This window comes from Thamnophis elegans, chromosome 12, assembly GCF_009769535.1.
Source record: "Thamnophis elegans isolate rThaEle1 chromosome 12, rThaEle1.pri, whole genome shotgun sequence".
In the NCBI taxonomy this organism is placed as follows: Eukaryota; Metazoa; Chordata; class Lepidosauria; order Squamata; family Colubridae; genus Thamnophis; species Thamnophis elegans.
Window position 1 is genome coordinate 55787882 of NC_045552.1, and position 26975 is coordinate 55814856.

General features: G+C 49.6%; 1 protein-coding gene across 1 annotated transcript; it reads left to right on the top strand.

Annotated features, from left to right (window-relative positions):
- SLC6A14 (solute carrier family 6 member 14) lies at positions 1-25489 on the top strand. The gene is made up of 14 exons (XM_032227145.1): positions 1-45; positions 708-870; positions 3997-4128; positions 6841-7005; positions 9368-9503; positions 12492-12624; positions 14743-14883; positions 16743-16971; positions 18999-19124; positions 20950-21068; positions 21522-21621; positions 22065-22174; positions 24467-24634; positions 24772-25489. The coding sequence occupies exons 1-14, from the start codon at positions 1-3 to the stop codon at positions 24919-24921; spliced, it is 1917 nt and encodes a 638-aa protein (XP_032083036.1). The 3' UTR covers positions 24922-25489.
- The last annotated feature ends 1486 nt before the right edge of the window (positions 25490-26975 follow it).

The following is a 26975-nucleotide window of genomic DNA, read 5'->3' on the forward strand; positions in this document are numbered from 1 at the left end:
ATGGGTTGGTTCCAGCTGCCAAACTGTCTGCGCTTCGGCCGAAAGGTGAGCGGGCGAGGAAGAGGAGAGGAAGGGGGCGCGGGACTGTCTGCTCCCAGCTGCCCGCCCCGACTGGGGCTCCCTCCCGGCAGAGACGGAGCCAGAGACGGAGACCTGCCGGGCTCCATCGGGGCGGGGGAACCGGGCAGGTGGCAAGCCGAGCGAGCGAGCTAGCATCCTTGGCGAAGGGAAGAGCCCAGGCGGGCGCGCGGCAGGAGGAACCCCGGCGCAGCGCTTGGCGATCCTGAGCATCCGAGGGAAGCAGCCGGAGCTCAGGGAGGCGCCGGGCGCTGCGCCCCCAGCATCTTCCCCGGATTTGGGCGTTCAGGTCCCTCCGCCGGGAAGCCCCCTCCCCTCTCCCGCCCCCCCCCCCCGCCTGGGAAGTCACCAATCTGGCGTCCCTTGTTGGGTGCAGCTTCTGGAGGCAGGGGCGAATGAGGGGGCCCAGCACGCCTTGGGAAGGGGAGGCAGCCTAGGCTCAGGTTCTGATAGCCATGAAAACCTCCAGGGGCCTCGCCAACCCTCGAGGGAAAAGGTGGCAGCTTCTAGTGGGCACCTGCCAGCCCTCTTCCCCTGGCAGCAGCATCTGTGAGCAAAGCAGGGGGCATTTTTTTTCCAGGCTCCGGAGAGGAGCGAAGGGCTGACTTTTCCCTCTTCTCCTTCCCAAGGAATTCACTTTGTCCACGGAGAAGATCGTTGACTCGCAAGATGAGAACACGGAACGGGGCAACTGGTCCAGCAAAACAGACTACCTGCTGTCCATGGTGGGCTATGCGGTGGGCCTGGGCAACGTCTGGAGGTTCCCGTACCTGACCTATGAGAATGGAGGAGGTAAGGGGCTGTTCCCCCTATCCCCCTGTCCCTAAAACGCCCACAGAGGCTTGTGGAGGCTTCCCCATCCAAATGGCCAAAGCTTCCCAGAGCCTCCCAGGGTGTCCTTCAGCAGCTGCTCACCTGGCTGGCTGTGAGTACTTCTTCTTTTCCCCCAGGTGAGCGGATGCAGCCCACCTGACTCTGATCTGTCCCTTCCACCAGGGATCTCCAAGCTTGGCAACTTTCAAGACTGGTGGACTTCAACTCCCAGAATTCCCCAGTCTTAAAGTTGTGGAGGTTGGAGAAGCCCTGTCTTGGATCTCCAATGCACCAGAGAAACCGCCGTAACTCTTGTGGCCTATTAAGATTTTGGACTTCTTTGCAAGGCTCATCCCATAGATCAGGGGTGTTCGAAGTTGGGAGCTTTAAGACTGGTGGACTTCAACTCCCAGAATTCCCCAGCCAGCACAAGTCTTAAAGTTGTGGAGGTTGGAGAAGCCCTGTCTTGGATCTCCAATGCACCAGAGAGACCGCTGTAACTCTTGTGGCCTGTTAAGATTTTGGACTTCTTTGCAAGGCTCATCCCATAGATCAGGGGTGTTCAAAGTTGGGAGCTTTAAGACTGGTGGACTTCAACTCCCAGAATTCCCCAGCCAGCATGGCTGGCTGGGGAATTCTGGGAGTTGAAGTCCACAATTTCCCAAGTTTGGACAATCCCTGCCATAGATTTTGTAGGTATTTTCCCACTGTTTTATGGGAATCCCTCTGCCTGTTGGTAGCAATGGAGAAGCTCTAGACAACCGCAGCCAGACCACCGTAGTAGGCTTGGAAGTGGGAGGGGGAGGGGGACCCTCAGTTTGTGCTACCAGAGCTGAGACCTTGGCACTGTGCCCTTAAGGTCCTTCTATCATACATCCTCATCCCTACGATCCTCTTCCCCTTTTTCTGAGTGTTGGGTCCGAAGATGAATGTAAAGACTCAGTGTACGCCAAGGGGCAAAGCATCGAGGGGATATTCCAGCATCCTCGGTTGTTTGGAACCTTTGCAACTGCAACTTCTGGCTGTCCAGATGTGCCCAGACAGCTTCAGTGTGGAGCAGAAGAGGGCTTGAGTTCCGAGTCCAGGCTCTGCTGGGCCTTTTTTCACAGGGACCTTAATCTGGCTTCCTATTGGTCTCCGGACGCAATTCAAGGTGTTGGTTATTACCTTTAAAGCCCTACATGGCTCAGGACCAGGGTACCCGCGAGACCGCCTACTGCCACATTCCTCCCAACGGCTGGTGAGATCCCACAGAGTGGGCCTCCTTCAGATGCCGTCAGCCAGACAGTGTCGGCTGGCGGCTCCCCGGAGGAGGGTCTTCTCTGTGGCTGCTCCGACCCTTTGGAATGAACTACCCCCAGAGATCCGGACTTTACCCACTCTCATGGCCTTCCGAAAAGCTGTTAAAACCTGGCTATTCCGGCAGGCCTGGGGCTGTTGACCTCATTTCTGAGGTCCAGCCCCAATCAGATTGGGTGCATGGGTGATGTCTTTTTTTTTTAATTGTTCTTTTTTATTTTTTATTAATTATTCTTCTTTTCGTTTTGTAAGCCGCCCGGAGTCCTTCGGGATTGGGCGGCCTATAAATCTACTAAATAAATAAATAAATAGTGACCCTTCCAACCGAGCCCAGTTTTCCTCCTCCTCCTCCTCCTCCTCCTCCTCCTCCTCCTCCTCCTCCTCCTCCTCCTCCTCCTCCTCCTCCTCCTCTTCCATTGACCCCGTGGCATCAGCCAAAGACGTTGAAGTCATGGACCCTGGGTTCATCTGGAAGGTTTTATGTCTGATTTCGCTTTCCTTGACTTCTCTATGCCCTTCTTGAAGCGAAAGGTAGAAGACAACAATAGGAGTGACACACCCAGAAGAGGAATATAACAAGGCATGGCGAGTGTGACTCACGGGGCACACGCAACTCTTTTCTCTCAAGAACAGCCGGGCTCGTCCCATTCGCTGTGTGGGAAGGAAGCCAGGGATTGTCCCTCAGATGGGAAACAAATTCACCTCCCTCTCTTTCATCGGCACCCAATCAAGTTTCAGCTGCTCTGTGGGATGAGTTCTTCTTGTTCTGACCAACAGAAGCAAACTCCTGGTCCCGACAATACCCCCCTTTTATTAATTGACTCTGAATTCTGCTCCTTCGCATCCAGCAAAGTCTTTCCAGGGAGGATTTATAGTCACAGACCTTATCTGGCTTGGAGAGCTGCCAGGCCGAGATCTGCAGAACTTAGCCAGGAGTCTCAGAGAGTCACGAACCAATTAAGTGAACTAATTATCTCCTGTAAACTCCACTCCCCTTTCGCTCCTCTTTTATTCCCTCTGGGAGGGGCCATTCACCATCCACCTGTGGCCTTACTCCCAAGTCGACCCCTGTTCTTTAGCTGTTCCCTTCGTCTGGTTAATCTGTGCATGCACATACTAGGAACAGGCTCCATCTGTTCTTCTGCCTCACTGATGTCTGACTCTGAAGGCAGCTGATAACTGGCATACGGCCCTGGCCTCATCTTTGCCTCCGACACAGAGTCCTCGTCCGAGCCTTCCCCAGACTCCAGGACTGGCCCATCTTCCTCCCCAAACTCCTCACTGTCTGAATCTGCTGCCAGTTCTGCTGATCACTGGCGGGCCACAATACTTCTCTGTAGGCAGCTGCAAGACATTGACAAATGCTGTTTTCCCCAAATGTTTAGCTTTTTAGAGATCTCTGCCTTCTCTGTGGCAGCTCCGGCCCTCTGGAACGAACTCCCCGCAGGGATCCGGACCCTCACCTCTCTCCATGCTTTCCGAAAAGCCGTCAAAACCTGGCTTTGCCGGCAGGCCTGGGGTTGATGAGTTCCCCTCCCCTCTCGACTTGTGTGGTTGTGTGATTCTTGGCTATTTTAGTTACTTGTATTCTGTTCCCCTTTTCCCCTTTTGAGTTGTTCGCCGCCCTGAGTCCCTCCCGGAGAAGGGCGGCATACAAATAATAAAATTCAATTCAATTCAATTCAAATCCCAATTAGAAGCCGTGTTTTCCTTTCACAGGCTGGTGCCCTGGATGGAGGTGCTGGTTTGCCTCTGACTTGGGAAAGGTGGCAGGCTGAATTCTCACCCAATGCCCTTCTCTTGCAGGAGCCTTCCTGATCCCCTATGCCATCATGCTGGCCCTCGCCGGCCTCCCTCTGTTCTTCATGGAGTGCTCCCTGGGACAGTTTGCCAGCTTGGGACCCGTGTCAATTTGGAGAATTTTGCCTCTTTTTCAAGGTGAGTGTTGTCCTACCTCCTGGTGGTTTTCTGGATGGAGTCCTGGGGAAGCCTCTTTTTTCATTAGGGTGCAATGCTTGAGTTTGATTCCTGGGTGCTCTCTGAGCTTGGTGGTTTTCCTGCAGAAGTTTCATCACCCAACTAGGGAACATCACAGGAGGGCCTTCTCTGTAGCCGCTCCGACCCTATGGAATGAATTATCCCCAGAGATCTGGAGCCTCCCCACTCTCATGGCCTTCCGAAAGGCTATCAAAACCTGGCTATCCCGGCAGGCCTGGGGCTGTTGACCTCATGACTGAGGTCCAGCCCCGACCAGATTGGGTGCATGATGAGGTTTTAATCTGTCTTCTCTGTTTTTTTTAATTCTTTATTTTTTTATAATTTACTTTCGGTAAGCCGTCCTCCGGGATTGGGCAGCCTATACATTTATTAAGTACAAATACAATACAGTACAATCATCAGTGCTAGTAAGGGGAGTGGGGTTTGCCCACCGTGCTTATTCTAGTGCAGTGACAGTGAACCTTTTCGACACGGAGTGCCCAAACCGGTGTGCACGCCGGAGCAACCGGAAAAACGAAGACCAGCTGTCCGGCATGCATATGCCTCTTTTTTGGCTTCGTTTGGGGGGCATTTTTGCGCTGTTTTTAAGGCCCTTTTCAAGCCATTTTTGGAATGGTCTTTGTGGGCACGGAGTGCTGGAAAATGGCCAAAAAACGGCTTGGTTTTTGGGCATTTTCAGGCCACTTTTCGGTGCTCTGGCCCCCATGAAGACCAGCTGGCCAGCGCGCAGGTGCCCGCTGAAAAGCAGAAGAGCAGCTGTGTTCGCTATCATAGTTCCCGTGGCTTGCCCTGCGGTGGTTCTTTCCTTGGTTTACCGTTGGCTTCTGTGGCAGCTCCTTAATTGGGGTCCTTTGCAAAATGTCTCAGACCAGCCAAGAGAAGAATGGCGTGGGTCCAGCTGAAGACAAAGCTTGCTCTCCCCCCCCCCCACCCCAAGCCAGGCCAGCTTGGCGTGGGCTGCTCAAGACATATGTCTCCCGAGGCGTGGGACTTGAGCTGGGTGGTTCTGATATAGCCAGGGATTTTCTACAGGTTCTCCGTGAACTGATGCTTATCTTTCTTCCTTCCTTTTTCTCTTTTTTTTTGGCCTCTTTTTTCACTTTGAAGAATCCCACACTGCCTTCCGGGTTTTGCTGTGGGTTTTTATTTTCAATACAGTGTTTTTATGTTCACGGAAGCCGCCTTGGGTCGCCGTGGGCGAGGAGGCGGCAATACACCGTATTTTTCGGAGTATAAGACGCACCTTTTTCCCTCAAAAAAGAGGCTGAAAATCTGGGTGCGTCTTATACACTGAATACAACATTTTTTTGCCTCCCGAAGCCCCGCCCCTTCACCAAAATGGCCATGCATAGCTTTTAGGAGGCTTGCAGAGTGCTCTTGGGGGCTGGGGAGGGCAGAAATGAGCAAAAAACGGGCCCCACAACCCTATAAGCACTCTATAAGCCTCCTAAAGGCTATTCATGCCCTTTTAAAAAAAAACAGGCCCGTTTTCGCAAAAAGTGGGCCGTTTTTAGGAGGTTTGCAGAGTGCAAAAACGTTTTCTTTTTATTTGCCTCTTCAAAACCTTGGTGTGTCTTATACTCCGGTGCGTCTTATGCTCCGAAAAATACGGTACTTTTTCTAAAATGAAAAATAAATAAAATCTCAGGTGAAACAAGGCAGCAGCCTTTGGAAATGTCCTGGGCATGCTTGCAGCCTTAGCCCTGTGGTTTTTCCTTCCTTGGAGATAACGCATAGGGTGCTCTTATCAGCTTGATTGCCCTGGTGAAAATGTCATGCTGACAAACATCTCGTATTGACCTTCAGGACGAAACTTTTGTTTGGGCTGTAACACACGCTGATTGCAATCACGCTATGCTCAGGAAAAACATCAAACAAAGGGAACCCCACCTTTGTGCATTCGGCAAAGACTGCAGGTCTCTGAGCTAACCAGGCGGCTGTTCTGAGCTAGACTTTCCCCCAAAAAGCCAAAACCCCTTTTATGAAACAACTGTGAATTCCTTTCATTCACATTCAGCAAAGGCCAGGCAAACAGTCTTTCAAAGGAATATTTATGACCACAGACCTTATCTATCTTGGAAAGCTGCCATGTCAATATTTCCCAAAGGAGGTGCTGTGCAAGGAAAGACTTGGGCACAGAGTCTCTGAGATTCAGGGACAGATCTTCACACTCCTGAAATGAATCTGACAAACAACCGAACAAATTGTTTCCTGCACTCCCCTTTTGCTCTTCTTTTATATCCTATGGGAGGGGCCATTCACCATCCACCTGCGGCTTCATTCCCAAGTTGACCCTGATTTCTTAGCTGTTCTTTTCTTTGGGCAGCTCTGTGCATGTGCACACTGGGAACAGGCTCCAGCTGTTCCTCTGCCTCATTGCTGTCTAGCTCCGTAGGCATCTGATCACTGCCAGATGGCCTCAGCCTCGTCTCTGCTTCTGATGCAGAGCCCTCGTCCCAGCCTTCTCCAGCCTCCAGGACTCACCCAACCTCCTCAATTTCCGACTCTGCCACCATCTCTGCTGGCAGGTCAAAACAGCTGCCCCCTTCCCTCTTTGCAATGCATTTAGGTTGACATTCCCAGCCAGTTGTCTCCTAGGAGCTCAGAGACACGTCTGCTGATGGCCTGGACTCTTTTTCTCTTTCTGACCAGGCGTGGGAATCACCATGGTCGTCATCTCCACCTTTGTGACCATCTATTACAACGTCATCATTGCCTACAGCCTCTACTACTTGTTCGCCTCCTTCCAACGGGTGGTGCCATGGGATAACTGCAACGCGACGTGGGCCGATCACAGATGCAGCAAAACGCCACTGGGTAAGTCAGTGGGAAAGCGAAGAATCCATCAGCCAAACCCACATGCGTTTCCCTTCTTCTGTGGGTGAAGCCACTTTTATCTGCAGGCGCCCAGTGGGGTGCGCAGATCAGATCAGAAAATGCTTTGGTTTTCTTTCGTGATAAAAACACATGGCAGGGTTAGCAAGCTGAGCTGGAGGCAGCGTCTGGGGTGGGGACATGCAAACGAGGAGGTGGGGTTATGCAGATGAGCACAGTCCTGATCCTCACCAACAAGGGGTTCCTCCAACAGCCAGATAGGGAAATGCATATTTTTTTTATTTTATTTTATTATCAAGATTTTTATTAGATGAACATTAAAAACATTGGAGACAGTGCAATATTTCTGGCGTAAACATTTCCATAGAGTGATTAGACCTTGTAACAATTATAGTTTATATCCGTTACATAGGTGTAGGTAGCCAGTCAGATTCCCTAGACAGGGAAATGCATGTTTTGCAGCTGTTTTAGTCCCTCGCATTATTTCCCATCTTTGCATGAAAGCAGTTTTCATCCCTTTCGTTTGGAGTGTTGACTAAGAATAGCAATAGCAATAGCAGTTAGACTTATATACCGCTTCATAGGGCTTTCAGCCCTCTCTAAGCGGTTTACAGAGTCAGCATATCGCCCCCAACAACAACCCGGGTCCTCATTTCACCCACCTCGGAAGGATGGAAGGCTGAGTCAACCTTGAGCTGGTGAGATTAGAACCACTGAACTGCAGATAACAGTCAGCTGAAGTGGCCTGCAGTACTGCACCCTAACCACTGTGCCACCTCGGCTCATAAGAAAGCTGTAAAATGCCATTCAAAGGGAATCATAAGATACCTGGACGTGTCATCACACCAAATCTGCTTTTATTACCCAAGGCCCAGCTCCATTGCAGAAAAAAAGGGGGAAAAATGGATCCAGTCAGGCCAAAGAGAGGGTTTTTTTTGCTTTGCTGAGATTGGGATGTGTGTGTGGGGGTGTTCATCCCATGTTTCAACAGTTCATAACAGTAACACGAAGAATAAAAAGCAAAAAAATCTAAACCCTGAAGTGAACAGGCTTGTGCTACGTACTTATAGCAATAGCAATAGCAGTTAGACTTACATACCGCTTCATAGGGCTTTCAGCCCTCTCTAAGCGGTTTACAGAGTCAGCATATCGCCCCCAACAACAATCCGGGTCCTCATTTCACCCACCTCGGAAAGATGGAAGGCTGAGTCAACCTTGAGCCGGTGAGATTTGAACAGCTGAACTGCAGAACTGCAGTCAGCTGAAGTAGCCTGCAGTGCTGCATTTAACCACTGCGCCACCTCGGCACATCAATATAACAATAACAATAAAAAAAGAACAAAATTAGACACAGCTAAGTTTTAACTAATAGAGGGGAAATGTTATGATATAGGATATAGTTAAATAAAGAAAGGATAATTATAATAAATTATATACATGGGAGATTAGAAAATTTTAGTATTAAATATTATGGATGTTTAGCTAAAACAGGATATGAGGATTTAATGTTAAGGGAGGATTCTATAAATAAATAAGCAAATGAAATGCCAGCATGTGGTTATGTATTAAATCTTGGTATATTTTATGATGAAGGACGTTTAAATAATTATAGTCAAATAAAAGTGGAGGTATGATGATGGTAATGCAATAAATATCCGAGTTAAGATATTAGAATTAATATAAATTATATTTGATGATGGTGGAAAAGATGCGGGAGCCGAGGTGGCGCAGTGATTAGGGTGCAGTACTGCAGGCCACTTCAGCTGACTGTTATCTGCAGTTCAGCGGTTCTAATCCCACCGGCTCAAGGTTGACTCAGCCTTCCATCCTTCCGAGGTGGGTGAAATGAGGACCCGGATTGTTGTGGGGGGGCGATATGCTGACTCTGTAAACTGCTTAGAGAGGGCTGAAAGCCCTATGAAGCGGTATATAAGTCTAACTGCTATTGCTATGCCCGAAAGCCTTTTGTAACCAACTGATACACTTTCTACAGCAGTGTTTCTCAACCTTGTCAACTTGAAGATGTCTGGACTTCAACTCCCAGAATTCCCCAGCCAGCTGGGGAATTCTGGGAGTTGAAGTCCAGACATCTTCAAGTGGACAAGGTTGAGAAACACTGTTCTACAGTATGTAAAGAAGGAGGATTTGTATGTTTGTTTGGAAAATAAAAACAAATATTTTAAAAAAGCAGAAAAAGTAAACCCTGAAGCAAAAGGCTTGTGCTACGTACTTATTAATCTGGAACTTTGCTACCAAGTAAATTAAGTTAAAGCGCAACAGTTTTTGCCCGCGGGAAAGCCCTTTCTCTATCCCTTCTGACTGCCTCTTCTTCTGCCTCCTTCAGTATTATCGTGCAACGTCACGATGGGAGACATAATCGTCAACATGAGTTACCCCGAGGTGTTGAGCAAGAACCTCACCTGCATCCCCGACAGCCAAGTATTTGAAGATTCGCAGCTTCCCAGCGAGCAGTATTGGAAGTAAGTGTGAATCAATGTGACGCAACCCAACCTTGGTAGCCTCTCTAGCTTGTGGTCTCAGGGGTGTCCAAACTTGGGAACTTTAAGGCTTGTGGACTTCAACTCCCAGAATTCCTCAGCCAGCCATGCTGTATGCCCTTCGTTAGGCTGCTGGGGAATTCTGGGAGTTGAAGTCCACCAGTCTTAAAGTTGCCAAGTTTGAAGACCTCTGATCTAAGCTGAGAGATTGCAGAGGAAGGGGTTACAAGAGAGTAGGTTCTGCTGGCTGGGGAATTCTGGGAGTTGAAGTCCACCAGTCTTAAAGTTGCCAAGTTTGAAGACCTCTGATCTAAACGGAGAGATTGCAGAGGAAGGGATTACAAGATAGTAAGTTCTGCTGGCTGGGGAATTCTGGGAGTTGAAGTCCACCAGTCTTAAAGTTGCCAAGTTTGAAGACCTCTGATCTAAGCTGAGAGATTGCAGAGGAAGGGGTTACAAGAGAGTAGGTTCTGCTGGCTGGGGAATTCTGGGAGTTGAAGTCCACCAGTCTTAAAGTTGCCAAGTTTGAAGACCTCTGATCTAAGCTGAGAGATTGCGGAGGAAGGGGTTACAAGAGAGTAGGTTCTGCTGGCTGGGGAATTCTGGGAGTTGAAGTCCACCAGTCTTAAAGTTGCCAAGTTTGAAGACCTCTGATTTAAACGGAGAGATTGCAGAGGAAGGGGTTACAAGAGAGTAGGTTCTGCTGGCTGGGGAATTCTGGGAGTTGAAGTCCACAAGTCTTAAAGTTGCCAAGTTTGAAGACCTCTGATCTAAGCTGAGAGATTGCGGAGGAAGGGGTTACAAGAGAGTAGGTTCTGCTGGCTGGGGAATTCTGGGAGTTGAAGTCCACCAGTCTTAAAGTTGCCAAGTTTGAAGACCTCTGATCTAAACGGAGAGATTGCAGAGGAAGGGATTACAAGAGAGTAAGTTCTGCTGGCTGGGGAATTCTGGGAGTTGAAGTCCACCAGTCTTAAAGTTGCCAAGTTTGAAGACCTCTGATTTAAACGGAGAGATTGCAGAGGAAGGGGTTACAAGAGAGTAGGTTCTGCTGGCTGGGGAATTCTGGGAGTTGAAGTCCACCAGTCTTAAAGTTGCCAAGTTTGAAGACCTCTGATCTAAGCTGAGAGATTGCAGAGGAAGGGGTTACAAGAGAGTAGGTTCTGCTGGCTGGGGAATTCTGGGAGTTGAAGTCCACCAGTCTTAAAGTTGCCAAGTTTGAAGACCTCTGATCTAAACGGAGAGATTGCAGAGGAAGGGATTACAAGAGAGTAAGTTCTGCTGGCTGGGGAATTCTGGGAGTTGAAGTCCACCAGTCTTAAAGTTGCCAAGTTTGAAGACCTCTGATTTAAACGGAGAGATTGCAGAGGAAGGGGTTACAAGAGAGTAGGTTCTGCTGGCTGGGGAATTCTGGGAGTTGAAGTCCACAAGTCTTAAAGTTGCCAAGTTTGGAAACCCCTGGTCTAGAGCAAGACTCTCCAACCTTGGCAACTTTAAGCCTGAAGGACATCAACTCCCAGTTGAAGTCCTCCAGGCTTAAGGTGGCCAAGGTTGGACACCCCTGGCCTAGAGCAAGACTCTCCAAACTTGGCAACTTTAAGCCTGAAGGACATCAACTCCCAGTTGAAGTCCTCCAGGCTTAAGGTGGCCAAGGTTGTAAACCCCTGGTCTAGAGCAAGGCTCTTCAAACTTGGCAAGACTTGTGGACTTCAACTCCCAGAACCTCCCAGTCAGCCATGGTCCAAGTTGCCAAGTTTGGAGATCCGTGCTCCACAGTAGTCTTTTCCAACCATGGGAATGTCCAGATGTCTGGACGTCCAGGTAAGTGGGAGGATGCTAGGAATTTAATCAACCTGTCTCGAAGTTGTCCAGTTCTGGACCTTCTACAGTGGATGGAACGGAGTCCTCAGAGAGGCTAAGTCCTTCATGAGAACATGGTGGTTGCAGTATGATTCAAATAGGAGCTGGAGGGGAAGAGGCCCATCACTAATAGCAGTTAGACTTATATACCGCTTCATAGGGCTTTCAGCCCTCTCTAAGCGGTTTACAGAGTCAGCATATCGCCCCCAACAACAATCCGGGTCCTCATTTTACCCACCTCAGAAGGATGGAAGGCTGAGTCAACCCTGAGCCGGTGAGATTTGAACAGCCGAACTGCAGATAACAGTCAGCTGAAGTGGCCTGCAGTGCTGCATTTAACTACTGCGCCACCTCGGCTCAAGTGATCTGCCCCCAATAATGGGGAGGGTGGAGGGAGAGCCTTTTCTGAGTGAGTGGGTGAGTACCGCTGACTTCAGCTCAGGGTGTATTTTGCCTTCTCTGGAGGCATCCTGACCTCAGGTTCTGCATCTATTCACCTTCCCCAGAGCGAGTCTTGTGTGCACGAACAAAGGAAACACAATGCTATTTGCAGAGGTGTTTGTTGTACCTTGACTGGTGCATGTCGTCGTATAGTGTTGTTGTTTTTTCTGAGGATGACTGAACGATACAGAGCCATAAAAGCAGAGAGACAGCATGAGGCATTATTGCAAAGCTGTGTGGGTAGATGTGCAACTTGGAGAGAGGCTTCCCGGCCTCCAGAAAGACAGCCTGCCCCACAGCCACTACAAAGCAGGATGAGGGAGCCTGCAATCGATCCTACAAAGCCCAGCAGGCTACGTGGGGGAGACTGAGGCAAGCCAAGCAGGATTGCAACCTAGAGTGAAACTAGGACTTGGGTTAAGAGTAAGTGTCTTAGGCCAGCATGGGAAACCACAGCTCCCAGGAATGCCAACCGACATGGCCAGAGCTGAGGAATGCTGGTGATTGTGGTTGGGCAGTATCTGGAATGCCACCCACTCCTCCAGCATTTCTCCCCAACTCAAACCACACCCCAAGCCTATTCTGGTTCAACCACAGAGCAAGCCGGGTTCCACCCAAACCTGGTTGAGGCTGCTTCCCCTTGTTCATCCTTCTCTCCTTTTCTTCCGGCAGCTACGAAGTCCTCCAGCGCTCGGCGAACATCAGCGAGACCGGAGTGATCGTGTGGTACCTGGCCCTTTGCCTTCTCCTTTCCTGGCTGATCGTGGCAGTTAGCTTGGTCAAAGGGATCAAGTCATCCGGGAAGGTAATTGCAAGGGAGCCTCCTGGCCAGTGGTGGGATTCAGTTGGTTTGCACCTATTCAGGAGAACCGGTTGTTAACTTTCTAAGCAGTTCGGAGAACGGGTTGTTGGAAGAAATCTCCTTCTGGTTTTCCCCACTTTCCAGGGCTAATCCTGTAAGGAAGGCAGGAAGGAAACACTCTGGTGTTGTTTCTAGCCTAATCTTTATTGCCCTGCTTACAGAAACTGCCTCTCCGGTTAACCCTTATTACATTGTAACACCTAAGGCAAAGTAGTGCCCATCGGTTGAGTCGGCCATGCCCACATGGTCACATGACCACCGAGCCCCGCCTACGCAGCTGGTCATTAGGGCAGAGAACTGGTTGTTAAATTATTTGAATCCCACCACTGCTCCTGGCCCTCGGAAGGCTGGCTACCGGCTGGGCTGAAGGACTCTCATTTCGTCATTCCAGCAGTCTTGGAATACGGCGGGTATTTAAGGCTCCTTTCTTCAACCTCGACCTTGGGGTGAAGAGGATCCTTGGAGAGCATGTGCCAAAAACAGCTCAGAGCACCCACAAGCTAAAAGTAGAGGGCAGCTGGAGGCAGAGGGGCTTGGCACATGGCTGCGGTAGGGCGACCGAGGCTCTGGTTTCAGAGGAAAGAACTGGTTCCATGGCATTCCAAGGGCATGAAGGATTTGCCAAAGTGCCAGGAGATATGCCAACTCCCTTCCTGTCCTGGCCACCTTGGAGGCACTGTTGGGCGGGCCCACTAAGGAAAGAGCCCAGAAGTAGTCAAGTCTCGGGCAATTTGATGTGACTTTCAGGTCCTCCCTGCAAAGAATTTGGGAAGTAATAATTCTGTGGGTGCATGCGAACAATTTGATGGTCACCTGATCCAAGGGCTTTTCCTGGAGGAGATTCCATGCTTAGAGGCAAGCCCTCTGTCTTCCTTGGGGATATCTCAGCTGCATCCCGTGAAGCCTTAGTAAGAAAGGATCCAACAGCAGCAGTGGTGGGTTTCAAAATTGTTTAGAACCTCTTCTGTAGGTGTGGCCTGCTTTGTGGGAGTGGCTTGCCTGCCATGTGACTGGGTGGGAGTGGCTTGGCAGTCATGTGACTGGATGGCTGTGGCCAACTTGTAAAATGTGGTGAAACTCACTTAACAATGCTCTTGCTTAGCAACCAAAACGTTGGCTCAGAAATTCTGGCATTTGAAGCACTTAAGTCTTAAAGCTGTCAAGTTACAAGACCCTTGCACCCCTAATCCTTTAGAAAAAAACCCAGGGGTGTTCAAACTTGACAGCTTTAAGACTTGTGGACTTCAACTCCCAGAATTCCTCCTCCAGTCATGTTGGCTCAGGAACTCTGGCATTGAAGCACTTAAGTCTTAAAGCTGTCAAGTTACAAGACCCTTGCACCCCTAACCCTTTAGAAAAAAAACCAGGGGTGTTCAAACTTGACAGCTTTAAGACTTGTGGACTTCAACTCCCAGAATTCCTCCTCCAGTCATGTTGGCTCAGGAACTCTGGCATTGAAGTGTGCTAGTCTTAAAGTTGTCAAGTTACAAGACCCTTCGACCCCTAACCCTTTAGAAAAAAAAACCCAGGGGTGTTCAAACTTGAAAGCTTTAAGACTTGTGGACTTCAACTCCCAGAATTCCTCCTCCAGTCATGTTGGCTCAGGAACTCTGGCATTGAAGTGTGCAAGTCTTAAAGCTGTCAAGTTACAAGACCCTTGCACCCCTAACCCTTTAGAAAAAAAAAACCAGGGGTGTTCAAACTTGAAAGCTTTAAGACTTGTGGACTTCAACTCCCAGAATTCCTCCTCTCGCTCTTCATCTTGATGATGTGCGGACAGGCGGGGGGGGGAGGAAGCTGGAAGTTGCAATTAAAGCCCCCGCTCAGCATCTTGCAGGTTTCCCCACACCCACACCCCCACGCTCTGCAGATAGCTCATCAGGAGGGCGTGACTGGGAAGACCAGAGAGGCTGCGGCCTCCGACCAAGAGCAGATTCCCCACCATTATCTGTATCTGAATCCTCCTTTGTTTCTGCTTTAAAAAACAAATGCAAATTTAAAAAAGTATTCTATTGGCTTCAGTCTGGCCTCTTTCCGAACGTGCATTGTTTCTCCTTGCAGGTTGTCTATTTCACAGCCCTCTTCCCATATGTGGTCCTGATTATACTGCTGGTGCGAGGGGTCACCTTGGTAGGCGCCCGTGATGGGATTGAGTTCTACATCGGGGCCCAGTCTGACTTCAAGAAACTTCTCAATGCGGAGGTTGGTACCCCCCCAGCCCATGGAGGGCAGCTGGACTGGAAACTTGTGTGTGTCTGGGTGTGTGTGTGTTAGTCCTATAAAACAGGGGTCTCCAACCTTGGCCACTTGGAGACTTGTGGACTTCAACTCCCAGAATTCCTCAGCCAGCAAAGCTGGCAATTCTTTGTGTGTCCAATCACACTTGGCCAATAAAGACTTGTTTCTTTCTTTCTTTCTTTCTTTCTTTCTTGATTTCTTTCTTTCTTTGCTTTATTTGTTTCTTTCTTGCTCTCTATCTCTCACTTCCTTCATTCCTTCCTTCCTTCTTTCTTTCTTTCTTTCTTTCTTTCTATCTCTCTATATCTATCTTATCTATCTATCTATCTATCTATCTATCTATCTATCTATCTATCTATCTATCTATCTATCTATCTATCTATCTATCTATCTATCTATCTATCTATCTATCTATCTATCTATCTATCTATCTATCTATCTATCTATCCAGCTATCCAAGTGGCCCAGGTTGGAGACCCCTGCAGTATAAAAGACAGGCAAGCAGAATTCTTCAGCCTTCATCCTGGGTTCTAATTTCACAAAAACAGAGTATGGCTTGCCAGGACGCAACACTTGAGTTAATCTCAGACAAGCTAAGCAGGTTTGGGCTGGTGTAATAGTTGGACGGGAGACAATAGGAAAGCTGGGTTGGGAAACTGAAAAACAAACGAAAAGAAAAGAATGGAAAACAACTTTCAGGCTTTGGCCAAGAAACCCTTATAGATACTATCTGCCTGCCATCACCAATAATCTACCAGCTGACACCTTTAGGGTATAGCTTAAGTGTTATGACCAAATCGGAAAAGAGCTACATCAGAATAAACTAATATTTTGTCTTTTATGTACACTGAGAGCATCTGCGCCAAAGACAAATTCCGTGTGTGTCCAATCACACTTGGCCAATAAAGACTTCTTTCTTTCTTTCTTTCTTTCTTTCTTTCTTTCTTTCTTTCTTTCTTTCTTTCTTTCTTTCTCTCTCTCTTTCTCTCTTTCTCTCTTTCTCTCTCTCTCTCCCTTCCTTCCTTCTTTTCTTTCTTTCTCTCTATATCTATCTATCTATCTATCTATCTATCTATCTATCTATCTATCCAGCTATCCAGCTATCTATCCATCTCTCTCGCTCTCTCTCTATCTCTATCTATCTATCTATCTATCTATCTATCTATCTATCTATCTATCTATCTATCCATCCATCCATCCATCCATCCAGCTATCCAGCTATCCAGCTATCTATCTATCCATCTCTCTCTCTATCTCTATCTCTCTATCTCTCTATCTCTCTCTCTCTCTCTATCTCTCTATCTATCTCTTATCGCTATCTATCTATACATCCATCCATCCATCCATCTACCTACCCACCTATCGTCCTACCTACCTATCTATTTTTCCTTCCTTCCTTCCTTCCTTCCTTCCTTCCTTCCTTCCTTCCTTCCTTCCTTCCATCCACCCACCCACCCACCCACCCACCCATCCATCTATCTAATATCCATACTCTTGATAGCAACAACACAGACTTATATACCACTTCACAATGCTTTACAGTCCTCTCTAGATGGCTTACAGAGTCAGCCTCTTGTCCCCAACAATCTGGGTCCTCATTTTACCGACCTCAGAAGGATGGAAGGCTGAGTCGACCTGGAGCCAGGGTCAAACTCCTGGCAGTGGGCAGAGTTAGCCTGCAATTCTCCATTCTGACCACTGCGCCGCCACGGCTAATAATAATTGCAATCTTTATCATGGCTTATGTAGCTCAGACACCCTTGGTTAAGCAGGTGGGATTGCCAAGAGCGACTTGCTATGTTTCTTCCTCCTCTTTCTTCAAGGTGTGGAAAGCCGCCGCCACGCAGATTTTCTTCTCCCTCTCTGTCGCCTGGGGTGGGCTGGTGGCCCTCTCCTCCTACAACAAGTTCCGTAACAATTGCTACGCGGACGCCATTTTCGTCTGCCTGACCAACTGCCTCACCAGCGTCTTCGCGGGGTTCGCCATCTTCTCCATCTTGGGCCACATGGCCTACATGTCAAAAAAGAAGGTCGAAGATGTCGTCAAATCAGGTGAGCGTCACCTGTTGGAGGCCACTCGATCTGTGGCGAGCTTCTGGCCTCATTCGGATTTTCAGATGGATTTTGTCAAAGGTGCTTGGTTTTGGGTTCTGTGCGCCAACAACAGAGAGAAGACCAGAGCCGAGGTGGCCCAGTGGTTAGGGTGCAGTACTGCAGGCCACTTCAGCGGACTGTTATCTGCAGTTCAGCAGTTCTAATCTCACCGGCTCAAGGTTGACTCAGCCTTCCATCCTTCCGAGGTGGGTGAAATGAGGACCCGGATTGTTGTTGGGGGCGATATGCTGACTCTGTAAACCGCTTAGAGAGGGCTGAAAGCCCTATGAAGCGGTAGATAAGTCTAACTGCTATTGCTAAAGAAGGAAAGAAAGAAAGAAAGAAAGAAAGAAAGAAAGAAAGAAAGAAAGAAAGAAAGAAAGAAAGAGCCGAGGTGGCGCAGTGGTTAGGGTGCTGTACTGCAGGCCACTTCAGCTGACTGTTATCTGCAGTTCAGCAGTTCTAATCTCACCGGCTCAGGGTTGACTCAGCCTTCCATCCTTCCGAGGTGGGTGAAATGAGGACCCGGATTGTTCTTGGGGGCAATATGCTGACTCTGTAAACCTCTTAGAGAGGGCTGAAAGCCCTCTGAAGCGGTATATAAGTCTAACTGCTATTGCTATTGCTAATTTCAAAATCTCCAATTGGGAACCCACACTTTTCCAAAGAAATTCAGGACTTTATTTGACGTTGAAAAATCTGGAAGCTTCTGATTAGTTTGGATCCTTCCGGCTGCAGCTGAAATTGTATTCAGAAATCCCGAACGAATTTGTCCAGCCAATCAGATGGAATATTTGCACGGGGCTCAATAGCCCCTCATGGGGTTCTTCCATCAGACTCTGGATTTCTGGTCACAGTGGGAAACCAGGGCCGGATTCAGATTTGGTTTAGGACAGTGGGTGCCAAAAGCACGCTATTGCGCTTGCTCACGTGCCCACCCCCATAAGTTAATGCCCCCCTCCTGCTGCCCCGCGCATGCGAGCATGGCTTTCTTGGAGCACGAGGAGGGCGAAAATAGTGCAACATATAAACTGCAAGTTTAGGAACAGAATTCCGGGTTGCCCGTTCCCGCCATTTTTCTCTCTCAAGAGGCTTCTGGAGGCTTCCCTGAAGTCTCCGGAGGTTGAAAAACAGCCCAACACACAAACCGGAAGTCCACTCCTGAACTTCCGGTTTGCGCGTTGGGCTGTTTTTCGCCTTCCGGAGACTTCAGGGCATTGGTGGGATTCAAATAATTTAACAACCGGTTCTCTGCCCTAATGACCATCTGGGTTGGTGGGGCTCGGTGGTCATGTGACTGGGTGGGCGTGGCCAACTCAAGGTCACTCAAGTTGATGGACGCTTCGCCTTAGCTGTAACAATGGAATCAGGGTTAACCGGAGAGGCAGTTTCTGTAAGCAGGGCAATGAAGATGAGGCTAGGAACAACACCAGAATGTTTCCTTCCTTCCTGCCTTCCTTACAGGATTAGCCCTGTAAAGTTGGAAAAAACAAAAGGAGATTTCTTCCAACAACCGGTTCTCTGAACTACTTAGAAAGTTACCAACCGGTTCTCCCGAATGGGTGTGAACCGGCTGAATCCCACCACTGTTTCAGGGAATGCACGCTGGAGCTGACAGGGCAACACCTCGTGTGCCCTCAGAAATGGCTCTGCGTGTCAACCTGTAGCACACCTGGTGTAGATTTGCCATCCCAGGTCTGGGATGACTCTTTCACCCTTCAAGTTTGATGTAACAGATCATTTCACTCAATGTGATCTTCTCCACCCATCTTTCTCCTGCCTCGGTTGGGCTCCCCTAAGTTCACCTCCCATTTCTGGCTGGAGGGTGAGAACTACTGAACCCAAACACACCTGATGGAACACTTCCACCGTCACGGAAAGCGGCTGTTATTGGCCTCGGTTGGCTGTAGGCTTTTCACTCCAGATCTCTATTTCTCCGAGGGAGAACATTTCCTGATGGTCTCTTTGATTTTGCTCCCTGGCAGGATTTGACCTGGCCTTTGTGGCCTATCCTGAAGCCCTGTCCCAGCTCCCGGTGGCTCCTCTCTGGTCCTTCCTGTTCTTCTTCATGCTCCTCCTGCTGGGTCTCGATTCCCAGTTTGCCACCATAGGTGAGTATCAGTTAAGACAAAGGGGATCCTCTTTGGCGTTGCCTTGGTCAAAAGGATTGTATGCCCTGCTGAAGGAGGATCTCATCTCCCGCCAGCCTGCTTCAGTCGCTCTTAATAGGTTTGAGCCGTCGAGGTGGCGCAGTGGTTAGGGTGCAGTACTGCAGGCCACTTCAGCTGACTGTTATCTGCAGTTCAGCGGTTCAAATCTCACCGGCTCAAGGTTGACTCAGCCTTCCATCCTTCCGAGGTGGGTAAAATGAGGACCCAGACTCTGGGGGCAAGTTGCTGACTCTGTAAACCGCTTAGAGAGGGCTGAAAGCCCTATGAAGCGGTATATAAGTCTAACTGCTATTGCTATTTACGCATTTTCACGCATAGAAGGAAGCCCTGCGTTTGGAGGCAGTGCCATCGGTCCAAAAAAGGCCCCTTTCCTTCTGCAAAATTTGTGAAATATTAGTACTACTTTATAAATCCCTAGTAAGAGCAACACACCTCGAATCCTGCATCCGGTTTTGGTCGCCGCATTACAAAAAAATGATATTGAGACTGGAAAGAGTGCAGAGAAGAGCAGCTTGGGTGATTCAAGGCCTGGAGACTAAAACATCCGAAGAACGGTTGCAGGAACTGGGTTTGGCTAATCTAGAGAAAAGAAGGACCAGGGGAGTGACATGATAGCAGTCTTCCACTATTTGAAAGGCCGCCACAAAAAAGAGAGGGTGGGGGGGGGGTGTCAACGCACCAGAAAAGCTAGAAAAAAAAATAGATGGAAATTAATGAAGGAGAGAAGCGGAATTGAGGAGAAACTTCCTCACAGTGAGAACAATTAACCAGTGGAACAGAAGTTGGAGGCTTTTAAGAGACTGCATAGCCCCTTGTCTCAAATTGTATAGGATCTCCTGCTTCAGCAGGGGGTTGGACTAGAAGACCTCCAAGGTAGCAATAGCAATAGCAATAGCAGTGGACTTATATACCGCTTCATAGGCCTTTCAGGCCTCTCTAAGCGGTTTACAGAGAGTCAGCATATTGCCCCCAACAATCTGGGTCCTCATTTTACCCACCTCGGAAGGATGGAAGGCTGAGTCAACCCTGAGCCGGTGAGATTTGAACCGCTGACCTGCTGATCTAGCAGTAGCCTGCAGTGCTGCATTTAACCACTGCGCCACCTTGGCTCCCTTCCAGCTCTATTCTGATTGGATTGTTTGACTTCAGTCTGAATGACACGCTGGGGAAGGGAAAGATGGAAAAGCAAAGTGTGGGGGGGGGGAAACGAATTAAAAAGCATTCTAAAGTAACAATCATTCCAAACTATACCTTATAATCTTTTAAACGGAATAATAATAATATAAGAATGGCAAAGAAAAAGAATAACTATGTGAATGTATACCTATAACTGTATGTAAGAGAATAAATGACAGTAAAAATATAAAGCATGATATAGGTAAATAATATTTGGTCATAAGTAGCTAAGTATAAATAAAGAAAGAATTGTACATAAAAATGGATAACGAATAAGGTGATTATGAATGAAAGATAGAAATGTATAGAAGGGAAAACACTTAACTGCAAAGAAACCAATTCGGAACTGCGGTATGATATACGATGGAACTTATTGTTCCTATGTTGTTTTTAAGTTATGTGTTTGTTTCTGTTGATGTGCTTATGTGTTTAAAATAAAAATTTATATGAAAAAAATAAATAATGTAACAGTCATCTAGACACGGTTCAGGATGGAGAAGCCGGATGGAGCTGGCCTCAGAGTAGCAATGGAAGGATAACCCTCCTTCTCCTCTCCCGCTGCTAACTGGGCTCCCTCTTCCTTCCGCAGAGACCATCACCACCACCATCCAAGATATCTACCCTGCCGTGATGAAGAAGATGAGAGTCTTTGTGACAATGGGCTTGTGTATGCTGTTGTTCTTCCTCGGGCTCGTCTGTGTGACCCAGGTGTGACTCAAGGGAGGCTGGGTGGTCCCCACACTCTCTTAGGCAAGAAGGGCCGGGAACGGGGGTGGGTTTCTCACCCCGTTCCAACCGGTTTGGTTGGAATGGGGCCGGCGGCATCCTCGTGCACGCGCGCAGTGCACGCATGCGTACTAGCGCCTGTGCGATGCTCCAGCTGCTCCTGGAGGATCGCGCAGGCGCTGTATGCGTTCTGCGCATGCGTGGAAGCGCAGAACTCGTCAAAACCGGGTAAGAAACGCGGGCGGGCGGGTGGATCCTTCGGCGTTCCCGGAAGTTACTTACTTCCAGGTTCGCCGACCAACCGGTTCGCGGGGACCGCCACGAACCGCCTGAAACCCACCCCTGGCCGGGAACCTCCACGGGGAAAATCGGAGAGTCTCTTACTGGGGACCAGGACAAGGGGGTTTACCTCTTTCTCCTCTCTCTCTCCCACAGGCAGGAATCTACTGGGTCAACCTGGTGGACCATTTCTGTGCGGGCTGGGGGATCCTCTTTGCAGCTATCCTGGAACTGGTGGGAATTTGCTGGATTTATGGTAAATATTTGCTGGGGTCTCCTGCAAACAGTTCTCCCAACCCTCCCATAACACATGAGCAAATTGGGACTCCTAGCAGCCTTTAAACTCCATCCAAGCTCTCCTTGATGAGCAGGACTAAGTCCCGGGGTGTTGTAATATAGTTCCTTGTGTAGGTGTGGGTCACCCATGGCCCAGTTCATACCAGGGCATGCAGAGCCACGCTGAACCACACAGGAGAAAACAAACTCCTAACCACGGGAACGTTACACCGGGGGTGACCTCAAATGCAAAGCTTTCCAGATGCTACAATCCACCAGGCAGCAAGTGGAAAGGAGGGTCCTTTTCCTTCCTGAGACTCAGTTCCAAGCAACGGGCAGAGAACCCACCTTGCTGAAATGTTTGAAGCCCACCCCTGCTCAGGACTAACTAACTCCCCCACCCATGTGGCTGTTCTTGTCCAGGGGGGAACCGATTCATCCAAGACATCGAGATGATGATCGGGAAGAAGAGCTTCCTCTTCTGGCTGTGGTGGAGGGCCTGCTGGTTTTTCATCACCCCTTGCCTCTTGCTGGTGAGTAGCAGAGAGATTCCAAGGGCTTGGAGGAGGGGGGGGAGCCTTGGGAAGCCCAGAGACACCCCATGGAGACGCCACTCTCGGTTGGGGGCCCTATTCTTTGCCGAAAAGTACATGCCTTCCCAAAACGGCAGCTCCTGTTCCGCCTAAGTACATCGTCCTCTGAATGCCAATAATTTTCTAAGCAAAACAAAACCAGCCAGGACCAGCCAAGCTTGGAAGAAAACCAAAGTTTGCACGTTGGGAAGAACAGAGGCCGGGTGGGAATCATCTTTGCCTATTGTCCCTTCTGTGAAGTTCTTTCCCCTAAAAGGACCGAGCAACTTTGTGGCTCTCCTCCAAAACAGAATTCACAGCTCTCTTGGACCCTGGCTAGATCTCTCTCTCCCTCTCTTTCTCTTTCTCTCTCTCTCTCCCTCCCTGTCTCTCCTTCCCCCTTTCTCTCCCCCCTCTCCTCCCTCTCTCTCTGTCTCTCTCTCTCCCTCCCTGTCTCTCCCTCCCCTCTTTCTCTCCCCACTCTCTCTGTCTCTCTCTGTCCCTCCCTCCCTCCCTGTCTCTCTCCCTGTCTTTCCCTCCTCCCTTTCTCTCCCCCTCTCCTCCCTCTCTCTGTCTCTCTCTCCCTCCCTCCCTCTCTCTCTGTCCCTCCCTCCCCCTTTCTCTCCCCCTCTCCTCCCTCTCTCTATCTCCCTCCCTCCCTCTCCCTGTCTCTCATTCCCCCTTTCCCTCCCCCCTCTCCTCCCTCTTTCTCTGTCTCTCTGTCTCTGTCTCTGTCTCTCTCTTCCTCCTTCCCTCTTCCCTCCCTCTCTCCCTTTCTCCCCTCTCCTCCCTCTCTCTCTGTCTCTCTGTCTCTGTGTCTCTGTGTCTCTCTCCCTCCCCCCTCTCTCTCTGTCCCTCCCTCCCCCTTTCTCTCCCTCCCTCCCCCTTTCTCTCCCCCCTCTCCTCCCTCTCTCTCTGTCTCTCTGTCTCTGTCTCTCTTCCTCCTTCCCTCTTCCCTCCCTCTCTCCCTTTCTCCCCTCTCCTCCCTCTCTCTCTGTCTCTCTGTCTCTCTGTCTCTGTGTCTCTTTCTCTCCCTCCCCCCTCTCTCTCTGTCCCTCCCTCCCCCTTTCTCTCCCTCCCTCCCCCTTTCTCTCCCCCTCCCCCCTTTCTCTCCCCCTTCCCACCCTCTCTCTCTGTCTCTCTCTCACACACACCAACGCCATAGAAGGTTTTGCCTTTGACACTCGGCAAAATTTAGTCGAGAACAAAGAAGTCAATGGGCCAAATTCTGCCTGCCACAGGTGGACTGTCTCTTTGTTGGGGGGCGGGGGAGGGTCTTTGCTCTTTGAAAGCCAGAATCCTGGACTTTGTGAGGTTCAACAAATATGCAGATAATTGCTTGCCAACTTTGGAGAAAGATAAGCTACCTGCTTGCCCAGATGGATGGGAGAGAGGGAGGAAGGGAGGGAGGGAGGGAGGCGTTAAGATCTGAATTCTGAATTTCAGCAGGAGGTTTTTTGGGGGGTCATTCTTATTTATTTATTGGTCAACTAGTAGAGGAAAACCAGTACGAAAACACATGGAAAAAATGGCACAAATAAATGGAATATAAATAAGCGAAACGGAGCCATGAACACATAAAAAGAGTCCATATCAATGGGGAGAGTAGGACAGGGACAGAAAGCACGCTGGTGCGCTTATGCACGCCCCCTTAGGGACCTCTTAAGAAATGTGTAAGATCCACCATAGACAGCTTAAGGTCAAAGGTATGGGGGTTTGCTACCTAACAACAGGATCAGGTAAGGGGTTCCACACATTTACTTGTGTAAATGATTGTGTTATGGCTTTGATAAACTGGGTGACTGTCTGCTCCTTCCTAGATAGCAATAGCAATAGCAGATAGACTTATATACCGCTTCATAGGGCTTTCAGCCCTCTCTAAGCAGTTTACAGAGTCAGCATATTGCCCCCAACAACAATCCGGGTCCTCATTTTACCCACCTCGGAAGGATGGAAGGCTGAGTCAACCCTGAGCCGGTGAGATTTGAACAGCCGAACTGCAGAACTGCAGTCAGCTGAAGTAGCCTGCAGTGCTGCACTCTAACCACTGCGCCACCTCGGCTCATCCCAGTGGCCAGGAGTTGATTGTGGTTCCTTTTGCCATTTCTGACCACCAGAAGCTGAGTCTCTTCCGTAAGAGATGCCGGCTGAGGATGATGGTGATTGGAGTCCAGTACATCTGGAAGTGAAGCGTGCTTTGAAAGGTGCAACCTCTCATCTCTCTCTCCCTCTCTCTCTTTTCTCTTCCCACAGGCTATCCTGATTTGGTCCCTGATCGATTTTAAACCTCCCGAGTACGCCAAGGAAAAGTACCCGCTGTGGGGCACTGCCATGGGCTGGTGCCTGATCACTTTCTGTCTCATTTGGATCCCAGCGGTGGCCATTTACAAGATCATCAAGGCCAAAGGCAACCTCTGGCAGGTAAGTACTGCTGGGGTGGTGAGAAGGGGAGGCTGGTGGCAGGTAGCAGAAGGACCCCAAAGCCCCCCTGGAGAGAAGCAAAGCTTGGGAATCCCACCTCCTCCTCTTCCTCCTCTTCCTCCTCTTCCTCCTTCCAGAGATTCGTCTCCTGCCTCAAGCCAAAACCCAACTGGGGGCCTGCTCTGGAGTGTCACCGGGGAGAGAGATACAAGGATATGGTGGACCCGGTCAAGAAACAGGACGTCGAGATCCCCACCGTGGACAGCTACGTCCACAAGCTGGAGTAAAGAGGGGGGTGGAGGTGCTGCTTCAGGCCGAGGGTCCCGCTTACGCCCAGCGAAATCCAGGGAGACCGTGGAATGGATGCCAAAGACTTTGGACCATCTGCCAAAGAGCCACAGCTGTGGCGGGGGCTCTGCTGCTAAGACAGGCCAGGCGGGGCAGCCTTCTAACTCAGGACCACCCTCTAGAGGTGGAGGGGGTTGGGACCCCTGCCCCGCCAGGCCCTATCTATAAAGAGCCAGCAAAATAATCCCTCACCCCCACCCCCCACAAACCCCAAAGTCTCCTCTGGCAAGGCGGAGTGCCCTCCCTCGCAGGGGTGTGGTGATGAAGAACACACTTCCGCGATCCGGTGAGCATCTCCGGAGCCATCACAGCGTCCGACTCTGGGATCCTTTGCACACTTCGTTGGATGTGGGAAGCCTGTCCTGATTCATGGAGACTTACTTGTGTGTGTCAATGGGACGAGGACTATCGCACAACACTCCGGACGCGCACCTACACATATCTGTTCTGACCCTCTCCTCCATCCAGTAACGAATGCCAAGACAAGCTTAACTGGAATGTACTTTATTAACAAGAAACCAAAACCTCGGTGGCTGAAAGCCAAGCATAACAAACAGATAAGGACCTTGGCAGCAACTCCGACAAGCCTTGGCAGCAATCCAGCCTACCAAGCTAGTTACCAAAATTCTCCAACTTTTAGCCAATGCGTTGACTTCTGCAAAAGGGGCATGTGCACAAGCAGTCCTTTTTATAGTCTAGAGAGGAGCCTACTGACCACCAGCTGAGTGCAATTACCTCCTGTACTTGCGCAACTATTCCTGACACCTTGATTCCGGGCATCCAGGAACAACTCACTGCTGCAGATCACTCTCCCTTGTCTCCTCCCCACTGGTCCAAGGCTCAGGTGCCTCCTGGGGGCCAACCAGCCTCTCTGCGCCCTGCTCAGAATCGGAACCCTGTCCAGGGTCTTCCACATCCTCCAGAGCCGACTCATAGGGCCCCTCGCTGTCGGAGTCTGGTGGCAGCTCCAACGGCTCCTGCTGGGCCACAACACATATCTCTGTGTGTGTGTGAGAGAGAGAGAGAGGGGGGGGGAGGGAGGAGGGAGGGAGGAGGGAGGAGGGAGGGAGAGAGAGAGAGAGAGATGCTGCACCTGGCATTTTATTTGCGTAATTTATTCCTGGCATTTAATTTGGGAGGTAATTTATTATTATTATTATTATTATTTTGCTACCTTGGAGGGAAATTTCTGAAAAAAATCTCTCTCCATCCCAAAGAACTGGCCATCCTAATTTGGGGTAGGCCTTTCTCGTTTGTCTTCAAGTTTTATCTCCATAGCCATAAGGACTAGAAACTTGGCTTTAAAATAAAAGAGAGAGGGGGGGAGAGAGGGAGGGAGGGAGAGGGAGGGGGAGGGAGGGAGGGAGGGAGGCAGGGAGGGAGAGAGAGAGAGAGAGAGAGAGAGAGAGAGAGAGAGAGAGAGAGAGAAAGAGAGTGAGTGAGAGAGAGAGAATTAGAAGTGGAAATTCTTATTCTCAGTGCTGGCTGGCCAGCTAATAAAATAAATCTGTTCAGATTTTGGTTTCCAAAGGACCTTTTCATTGTCCATTTCAGCTGTTTTCCCCCTTCGTCTTCTCAAGCGGGAATCTCTTCTCTTTCTTTCCCCATCATTCCCTCTCCCAGAAGGCCTAATGCAGTCCTCCGGGCCAAGGGAGTTCCTCTTTTTTCGTGAGAATGAGCCAAAAAGCTGAATCTCCTCCATGCTTCTTCCCGAGAGCCGCTGGTCTTAAAAATTTGGTCCGTTTTAACCTTCCAGGTGGCAGCCCAAGCCTCCAGCACTGAGTTGGGGATGGTCTGCTGGGCCAGTTAGTGAGGAGCAAAAGGAGCTGCAGTGTGTGGGGGGGGAGGCTGGTGGAAGCACCCCAATTATTTCTCATGAATTCAGAGGGAGGGGCCGTCCTTTTCCTCTTGCACAATTCACACAGGGGAGGGGAGGGGTCTTTCCAGGTCCTTCACAACGAGCCCGTTCTCTGATTGTGCACAAAGCTGGGTC

Coding starts and splice junctions, on each gene's coding strand:
- SLC6A14 (XM_032227145.1), top strand. CDS start 1: ATGGGTTGGTTCCAGCTGCCAAACTGTCTGCGCTTCGGCCGAAAG. Junction 9,504..12,491: donor CCCAGCGAGCAGTATTGGAA/GTAAGTGTGAAT, acceptor TTCTTCCGGCAG/CTACGAAGTCCTCCAGCGCT. Junction 22,175..24,466: donor TCACCCCTTGCCTCTTGCTG/GTGAGTAGCAGA, acceptor CTCTTCCCACAG/GCTATCCTGATTTGGTCCCT.